This window comes from Megalops cyprinoides, chromosome 5, assembly GCF_013368585.1.
Source record: "Megalops cyprinoides isolate fMegCyp1 chromosome 5, fMegCyp1.pri, whole genome shotgun sequence".
Lineage (NCBI taxonomy): Eukaryota > Metazoa > Chordata > Actinopteri > Elopiformes > Megalopidae > Megalops > Megalops cyprinoides.
The window spans coordinates 2,273,162-2,283,184 of record NC_050587.1 but is presented as its reverse complement, the minus strand read 5'-3'; the positions used below and the strand labels follow the sequence as shown (position 1 = coordinate 2,283,184).

The window sequence follows — 10,023 nt, the reverse complement described above, 5'->3', positions numbered from 1 at the left end:
CTTTTAATGCTGGTGTAAAAATGGGACATCTTATTTTTGACTTAGCATCATTCTCAAACTCAAAACATTTCACTGACACCCAGTCACGCCATCCTTTGGTCTGGAATGAAAGTGGTATGTTGTCAGACCAGAGCAAATGCTAAGAGAGAAAACAGGAGATCCCTTTACTGAGTGCTGAGTGAATGTTTACTGTTCCTTACACATATACTTCTATTTTTATATTTTAATATATTCATTTATATTTGCATGTAAAATGTATCTCAGTTGAGATGGTGATGCATTTACATAGGGTTGATGGCAGTGAACATTTTGTTTCAGGGCAGTCTTTGCCTGGGTTGCATGTGTAAAACTAAAAGGGTCCTCTGGGATGTGCTTCGTTCACACCATGACATGATACACCAGGAAGGTGTGACATCACAATTGCATCGCCGGTCTGGTTGTCGTTGGAGACAAAGCTCTTTTAGTGATGGTCATGGCTCAGTGCATTACAACCACAGAAGATGAAAAAGGAAGCTTAACATTCTTTACGTTTCCAAAAAAAATTGAAATGACTTAATAGGTTGGGTAGAGCAATGCAGTGTTTTATTTTATTTGACATTGTCATTCGCTGATTAGCTAGCTTTCCTTCCCAAACAGTACTGAAATGTGATTGATAACATACAGCAGACACCATCTGGTTTTGCATTGCAAGTACTGATTCTTTTGTGACTAAGATCATCTCTAGGAAGTGCAAGGGGGATGCAGGTGTGTACTGGACTACTAATTTATACAGGTCCAGATATGACGGCTCGACAAGGGTACTGTTAAGAAGCTCATACTGCTCATGCTCAATTGAGTTGTATGCACTTCTGTGCTTTCCTTTGTAAGCCACTCTGGATAAGAGCATTTGCCAAATTAATTACTGTGAATGTAACATTTCTGGGGTTTGTGCCATGGGGATCACAAAATGTGTAAGGATTTCAAAAAGTATCAAATGGTTTAGGGGCTCATTTGACATCTTGATGATTAAGAAAGAACCATTTTGGTAATATCAAAGTCTTGAGTTTCTTGTCTTGTGGTCTTGATAACAAACCCCAAAAATTTTTTAAGGTGGCCAAAAGGAGATACCATGCATCTGTTAACAATTCAGAGAGCTAGAGGTAAACCTCCAGCTTACAGTAGCAATAACAGTATTGAAACAATACTTCATAATCAGTTAGCTTCCCAGCCTAGTTGTTGTTGCACATTTTTCCGCAACTTATTTTGCATCTGCACATTAATCATTGTGACACAGCCCAGTTTGGTTGGAACTTGATATATTGTATAGATGTTGGAGATGCTAGTGCTGTTCAGTATGGCCAAAACTGTTTTGTCTCTGCTTTGTTAGCATTCATAAGCCCCCTTGACAAAATGGCAGGAGCAGTACCTAGAAATTCAGCGGACTTCTGAACCATATTTCTGTAACTAAGTTGGGAAGGAATAGCTGGTAATTCACTGTGTATGTTGGCCACACCATCTTTTTTGCCCTCTTCTGTTTTACATACTTTTTGAATGCTCCTCAGTTTACAAGTCTCCTTGCCCAGAAAGTGCAGGCACTTAAATTTGCTGTTATACCTCAATATATCAATGCATTGCCTATATAAATTGGAAAAAGTAATAGCTGTGCTGTTCTGAATATCAGGTGAACAACCCGTATGTTCTGTTGATCATTTAAACAAGGCTTTTCCCCAAATTTCCTGTTACACAGGGCTGATATAGGGCTCATAGGTTGCACGCAACAAATGTATGTCGGGGGGGCGGGGGGGTTGCCTACACAGACAGTTGGCTTGGCAATTGAAAGCAGTATCAGTTTAAGTGTACATACAGTTGGTTGAAAGGTAAATCTGTTGTACGCAAACGTGTAACCTGTAACGTGAGTTAAAGCCAGCTTCTTGACATGGTTTGGCGCACGTATTGCATATGTACAAGCATATGTCAAAGTATGTGTCTCCAAGCTATTTCTCCTGTGCTGTACCTAGCATAACCCTACAGTGTATATAGGTTGACAGAATAACTGCAGGTATTACAATTGTGCTTGATTTGGTTAAATCATTTGGTGGTCAACTGTGCCATACCCCTTTATTATAGGTTTTGAGGCCAAATAAATGACCTTCAGATCTTGCCAAGAGGTTCATGACATGACATCACTTCCATAAGTGCATCAGAATAGAACTTTGATAGGTGTACACGCCTTGGCAAATATATATTAACTGTGTTAAAAGCTATCTTTCCACAGTGTCTCCACAGCCCCAAATTCTTAAAAAATAAGTTAATATTACATTAGACTGTCTATCGCATATATATCTGAATGTGTTAGAGAGCCAGTTATCTTGATCTGTGACTTAGAAAATCCTCAAATGTTACAGATGATGTGACATTGCCGTGACATTTTGGTAGCCTCGCTGCATGAATTGGGTCTCAGTGATTAATTGCATCATGTTTTGTTGAACTTTTTTAACCTTCATCCTTGCACTTCAGAGGCTAGCCTGATAAAGAGATAAAAAGGAGGAAAATGGTTGAATAGTTACTTTACTTGAAGTATTGATTGCCACAGCATTTTAATTCCTACTATTGATTGAAATACTGAAGTATCTGGATTCCCATATCGAGTTAAATGTTCTGCAACAGTAGTAGTGCACAAATGTGTCACTTCTTTGTTCTGTTGAAAAACCCGCTACATGGTTGCAATTTGTATGTTAACTTGCAAATATTCAGTGAGTAGAACAATACGTCTGGAATCATACAGCTTTGTGACATGTCACATGGGTGGCAGCGGACATTATCCTTAGTTTAATTCCCAGTACACTGTATATGTGTGTGTGTGTGTGTGTGTGTGTGTGGATGTGTGGATGTGGATATGGATGTGGTGTGTGTGGATGAGGAAATTAGACTTTTCAAAAATGCATCTTTCTCTCTGTTAGAGGAAATGACATAAACAGAAGCGGAAGTTTGGGCAGGTAACAGTCACATTTACTGTAAGGTGTACAGAGTAATAAAATGCTCATCTTTAAATAGTTTTTTATTCTCAATTAATGTTAACTCGGAACAAAAATAATTTCTACAAAAAAATATTCAAACAATGTAGTATATAATATTTCTTTAGATGTTTTTTTTAAATATTTCATTTGGATACGTTATATTGTGTCTGCTTCCTGAATACCCTGTGAAATATTAATCTAACTGGGAATACTCAATCCTGACAGTGACTAAAATCTTTTTTTTTTTTGTTTCTACCCTCACTTCAGTCAGTCAGCATTCATGAAACAATGGATGATGGGAATTGCACCGAAGGAAGGAAATGTGAAAACAATGCTCGCTTAAGAGGAAAATTAAATCTGACTTAATTTTTAAGTAGGCATCAGCAGCGACATAACCCATCTCTGTTCAGAAAACAACATGGATTAGTGCAGTATTTAGGTGGGGGGTGGGAAGGGTAAACTCAGAACTACAACAAGAAGAAAGTCTTTTAATTATTCAACAAGTTCCTCCCTAGTCTTTTCTTACATAGTGATAGTTTTTTTTTTTTTTGGTATTTCATTTCTTCAGCACTGGTGTTTGGGGAAGAGGAGTTGCAGTCAGTGACATTCCTCTGGCTCTTATCTCCCCCGAAGCCTCTGTCTTGCACACACCTCGGCCATCCCGAGAACAAAAGCGGCACCTTCAAACTGGGGCAATGGGGGGTGGGGACTCTGCTGTGGTGGCTCTGCCCCTCCCGGGCTGGTCTGGGCGAGGCTCAGTAAGCAGTTAATTGGGCCAGCTGATTGGCCAGGAGGCAGAGGAGCAGGGTGGTGAGGCTGAGGTAGGAGGCGCAGGCGGCATCGCAGTCCTCGCCCTCGCAGCGGGGCTGCTCGCACAGGACCCCCTTGAACTCTGGAGTGCACATGCACTTCTGGTTCTGGTTGCAGGTGCCGCCGTTCTGGCACAGCAGGAGCTCGTCGTCGCAGACATTGGCTGCGTTAGGGAGAAGGAAGGAAGGGAGGGAGGGTGAGGGGGGCGTCATGAGGGTTTGAACGGTCGCAGCTAACATGGAATCTACCCTCGAGTAATCCACTTAATATTTCTTTCTAGTACAATTAATGAGCTAACTGTAGTGGGTCATTTAAGGACAGTATGTAATCTTTGATGGAACAAAGTAACTTTTTGGCTCCCTCCAACATGTTTTTGTTGTATTTTTTGGTTTGGTTTCAAGTTCATACATGAATATGGGCCAACTTCTGTGCATAGAGTTAAGTCTGCTTAGATCAGGGATACTGATCACTTAGGAATAAAAGTATGCTGTGCTGCAGATTGGTACATTACTGCTGACCAGCTCTTCCTGTGGTAAAAATGTTAGCTGGAAACAGCTGGAAAACATGAATGTGAATCTCTGCAACACACTCCTGTTCCTGCCCTTGAGAATGACATCAGGTGCTCTCGCTAATGAGTCATGTGACCTCATGAGAACGACAAGCACAGTGTCTTGTTTCAAACAAACTGCTGCTCTGCTTTCCAGTTTTTCTCCCATTCTGTCCACATTCATGTCCTACTAGTCTAATATTTCATCAATACGATGCAGGAGACTGAGCCCGAATTGACCTTCAAAATATTCCTGGAAGGTATTTCAGGACAACTGCAAAAACTGGGTTGATGAAAAGAACAGTGCAAGGAAGAACACAGATATACAGAAAACAGGAGCGCAGATGGGCCAACACCACGCTGCTGCCATGTCCTGCCACAGTAACCATATTACCGCTGTCCCTGAATATACATTATTCCAGCATAAACAGTTTAGCTAGTCCCCGCCCCTTTTTCAACCCCTTCCCTTCTGCAGTACTTACGGAAACAACCTTGCTTCCAGTAGTATCCAGGGAGACAGTCTTCACACTTGGGCCCAGTGGACCCATCCTTACACTGACAGTAGCCCGTCTCATTGCAGCGGTCGTGGACCGAGCCAATCTGGTTGCAGTTGCACTCTGCAGAAAATTATAAATACAGAGCTGTGGGTGGTGAATATGAGAGCAAACACAACCATTCCTACCACTTCAAGCAGCACAGGACAGCTAGAACAGGAACTAGCCACACACCCAATTATATTTATAGAAACAACCACATAAGCAAAGATGTATCCATGTGAACACAGATGAGCGCTCATAACACTGACGCATGCATGTGCACACACACACTGATGAATCCAGCCCTGTCAATCTAGGATAGCAGCTCAAGGTTTTTTCTTCAGTGTTCCTCATGACAGAATATTAGCGCAACATTGCATCAGCTCAATGTCATTACAGCTTGCATAATTTCACAGGAGCAGTTCTTCTGGGTGCAGATTTCTGTAGTTGGAGGCCCTGGTTTTAAATCATCATTTGGTCGTCAGGTGGTGCATAATGGGCAAAGAGCCACGGGAGAATTGATGCAAGTTTTCATCCCGGCTCCAAAGCCTTCTGGTACACATGGAGTTGCAACAGCATTGTGCATTCTCAAACCTCATACAAGACTGTGTTTCCACATTTTTTTTCTCCTGGGGAGAACAGTCATGTAACCGGCTAGTGTATTATTATATGTGGTGAGGTGGGGTTCTCCTGAATTGTAAGTGACCCCAGCCCTGCATTAGTTGGAGATAGCTGCTCTCCACTGAAATGGTGCCCTGCTACACCTGCGGAGCGCCTGGCAGGTGTGGCGAAGGGAATGCCATTTCTGCTGACTTTACGGCTTGGCCTTGGGCCTCCTGTGTCCCCCTGCGGCGTTGAGTTTACCCTCCAACCTCCCAGCGTTCCGAAGCAGATGGATTCAAATCAGCATCAACATTTTTCACAGCAGGGACTGTGAATGTAATCTGCTCCTATACATACATTCAAATCCAGTTCACGGTAAAATATCACAGTTCAACGTAATGCAAAAGGATCTGTTTTTTAGTCTGTAATGCTGATATGTTGTAATCATCAAATCTCTAACTCTGTTCATTGTAGCTCACCATAACATTGTAGCGTTATCCCAGTTCATAGGAAAGAAAATCTCAAGTCTCTCAAACATATCAAATATATCACTTGCATCTTTAAATTGTCTGTTCACACATCTCTTCCAGTACATCTGGATGATATTTTCTGTGTTTGATTATATGCTCAAGCTACATTAGGATCTCTGGTAAATGCTTAAATTCTAATAATAAATGGTCTAAATTAGTCATAAATTAGTCCTCATTTCTGTGTCTGAGTGCTTGTTAAATGATCAGGAATAACATGTTTTAAAATATTACGTTCCCAAGAATTTATGCTTGTCTTTAAGTAGCTTAAAGGTAAATGAAGTTACATTTACAAGATTTAAAATCTTATCATTATAAATGTAACAAGAAACCTCCCTGTGGGGATGATTGCATAACACAGTCAACTGATCTTAATTACTAATCAGTTTTTAACTGAAGCATTGTGTGACACCATGGCTAGCACCATGGATACAAACGATGCTAATAATTACTCCATGTACTGGATCTGTGTGCATGCTAAAATGAAATTTTAAATCTTCTGCACAGAAAATCAGCCAGACACATACAAACTGTCCAGCATTGTAGCACAGGAGTAAGATGCTTTGCTGCAAAACTCTGTCAAAGAACCTAACCAAATCAGACACATTACAATCAAACAGTAAACATCTAAGAGATGATGTGAGAAGAAGGAAAGACAGAAACGCTACATTCAGCTAGCTCCAACAATATGCGTGGGACCTCCTTCAAGTGTCTATGGGCTGAGAGCAATGCAGAGACACAAAACCCTGACCCACATCATACAGGGCTTTCACAGAGATTTCACTGGCATGCACAACACACACACACACACACACATACACACACACACACACACACACACACACACACACACACACACACACACACACACACACAAACACACACACACACACACAGAGCTAAATGGCTTCTTGTACATTTCTCATGCTAGAAGCAGTTAAACTCAACCTCATTACCACAGCTCTAAATCAACACCGTAATGAATCAGTTGGGCATGTTATGTGATTGGTAGAGATCCTCTGTGGTTCAACATGTAATTTACCACTGTTAATACAATCATGAATGCATGTATGTTCGTAATTCAGTATTATATTGTTAAAAAAAAACATGGGCAAATACATGAGCAGTATAGAATCACCAGAGAAATCCTAATTATTCTAATGCAATACTACAAATGAAAGGATCTGAAATAATCTACTTAAACCTGGATATTTTAAAAAACTTTTTTAAAACACATAATGTAATATGTATATTAGTGAATAAATATCATTGTGCTCTATCAATATGAAATGCTTGCATGTAAAATACTTATGTCTAAAGTGTTGAACACAACCAAAACGCTTCCATGTCAGAGTTAATCTGTTATGGTTGCAAAACTTGAGTCACTTTGATGCACAGACCTGCAAGTGTTTATGCATAGAAACTGGAATAGTGTATCACTGTGAATACTTGTGAGGTCAGATTGTAGAGTATATACAGGTCTGCAAAGGGTTAGCCCATTGCAGACCTGTAAAGACTCTGCAGTCTGACCCATTGCAGATGTGTACATACTCTGCAGTTTAACTCTTTGCAGACCTGTAAATACTCTACAGTTTAGTTAAGTCAGGGCTGTGTGGCAGTGTGGTTTATCTGGTTTGGCCTTTAAAGTAGCCTGTAAAATGACTGTGTTTGGGCACAGCGTCTTCTCCATGGCTCCCCCTCTTGCAGTGTTCCTCCTGACATGTCCTCAGGCGCACATGTAAGCAGAGCACGAGGACCCGGAGTAACCACTCTAATCCAATCAGGACAGCCTCTCAGCTACGGTTGCCCTGAGATGGAGGCCAAGCCGACAGCCCCTTGCAGTGAGGTGAAACGCCCAGAATGTCACCACTGACCTATGCACACGCTCTCATCGTCCAGCTCGGCGGAGGCATTTCGGAAGTAGCCGAGGCGGCAGTGCTGGCAGTTCTGCCCCCTTGTGTTGTGCTTGCAGCTGACGCAGGTCACAATGTTGAGGAAGTCGATGTAACTGCAGCGGTTCGAGTGGCCGTAGCACTCGCAGTCTGACAGGGGAGAGAGCAGAGCAGGGTTAGTGTCGCCACTGGAGGAGAGGGAGGGAAGTGGGAGGGGAGAGGTAGGGATTTGGGAGGGGGGATGGGGGGGGGGGCATGGCCACACGTTGTCCTGCAGATAGTTTGGATCCACGTGCTTGAAGGTAAGTGAACTGTCCAGATAAGTGTATTCCACCACTGATGTAATATTACCTCCCCATCGGAGGTATTGATCCTGCACAGTCTGTTATTTTTAACCTCTCTGGCCCTAGGCTTGTGTTTAGTATCCACAGGCCCAGGCAATTCCCAAAAAAGGAAGGACACAGCTGACTTCGCCTGACAGAAAATCACTGCAGAGCTAAGGACAAGGGGATGATGATTTTTAGGTAACCATGGAAGTTGTGTGAATCAATCAGTAATATTTTCCTCCCTGTATGTGCTCTCCACCAATTGCTCCCTGACCAAGCCAGTTCCTTTGCTCCCTGTGTTACCATGATCCGATCCATGATTTTGTGAACTGTTCCGCAAGAGAGAGGAAATACTGGAATTGATGGGCAAATGAACAAGAGCAGTTACTGCCCAAAACAAGTCAGTCATACTTCATTATTCATGATTCAAGTGCTATGCAGTGAGACTTCAACCAGCATAAAGGAGAGAGTCAACTAACTACACTAATTCTTAGTAAAGATAAACTTTGTTAATCTGTTTTTAAGAGCTGTGTCATTGGATGTTGTATGTTGGAGAGAATCTGTAGTTATGACGTAAGTAATCTGTAATTCCCCTCTTAAGAAGGCTACTCTGTTGATTAGTATCAAGGTTATTTTATGTGTTAATACAGGATTTTACCTTTATGAAAGCATTGTCAAACCCATCAAAATACGAGTGATTTTTCATTTCATAGTCTCAGCGTGACTTTAAAGCAGAATGCCAGATGATTAAGAATCAAAAGCCAGTGGTGGGGTAAACCCAGAATCGTAACATCCACTATACCATCCCTTGGAACTCTTACAGAAACCATGTGCAGTACAAAGCATGCATATTGTTTTTTTTTAATTATTATCTTGGCTGAGTTTTATAAGGCCTAATTAAGGTTTTATAAAGCTTCAGAATTCTGCCCTATTAAGCGCTCCAAGGCAATAGTGTCCTTTTAAGAGCCATTTATGAAGCATGTTTATGCAAATACACATTTAAATGAGTATTAAAAAGTGAGTTTAGATGTTTAATCAGCCATCACATTATTATTTAATTATTGTTTGGTTGTTGCATGAGCTGAAATATTTATGGGATGTTTAAGGGAAGCCGGTGCAAAGACCTGCCGTGCCTCACTCAGCAGAGTGGAGAGAAAGAGGGAAGAAAAAGCTAATTAAATATAAATGAGCAATTAGTAAACAGATTGTTGAGGGAACGGGACATTGTTCCATATATTACTGCAAAGTCCAGACGGCTTCTACAGTCACCAGGGCAGACTGGTGGATGGGAGATGGGGTGGTTATTTATTCAAGTGAAAATCACAGCCGGGGTCAATTCCATTTCAGTTCAGTCAATTCAGGAACTGAATGGAATCTGGAATGGACTGAAATTAAATGGAGCTGCCCCCAAAATCTTCTGAGACTATTGCTCATTTTTGATTTGAAAGTTTTTTTTTTTCTGGGGAGGGGATTTGCAGGGTACAACATAAAATTCACAATACAAAATAATTTAGTCAACAATTGTAATGAACAATGAATATAATGTAACAATTGAAAAATTATTACCATGAAGAGACCATGAAAAGATGAACAAGATGCTTACCTTCAAACAAACCAAAACAGGCAAACAAAGAGGAGGACAACATGGTGAAAACACATAAAATGATGAAGGAAGAAAAATGAAGACATACTTTAGCAATTTTTCCACAGTCTTAGCCCTTTACTCATTCATGGGCCTTTTTTTTACTGATATACAAAGTAAACCAAGGACTGCTACTTCTATTAA

At 41.1% G+C, this 10,023-nt stretch overlaps 1 protein-coding gene across 1 annotated transcript in view; it reads right to left on the bottom strand.

Moving 5' to 3' along the window:
* Nucleotides 1-3,232: 3,232 nt before the first annotated feature.
* LOC118777633 (netrin-G2) overlaps nt 3,233-10,023 on the bottom strand; it is a 47,356-nt gene continuing 40,565 nt past the window's right edge. Inside the window, exons 6-8 of the mRNA XM_036528739.1 lie at nt 7,894-8,061; nt 4,836-4,970; nt 3,233-3,969 (exon numbers count right to left, since the gene is read on the bottom strand). Coding sequence (XP_036384632.1) covers nt 3,752-3,969; nt 4,836-4,970; nt 7,894-8,061 — 521 coding nt within the window. The 3' untranslated portion in view covers nt 3,233-3,751. The remainder of the gene's footprint in view (nt 3,970-4,835; nt 4,971-7,893; nt 8,062-10,023) is intronic.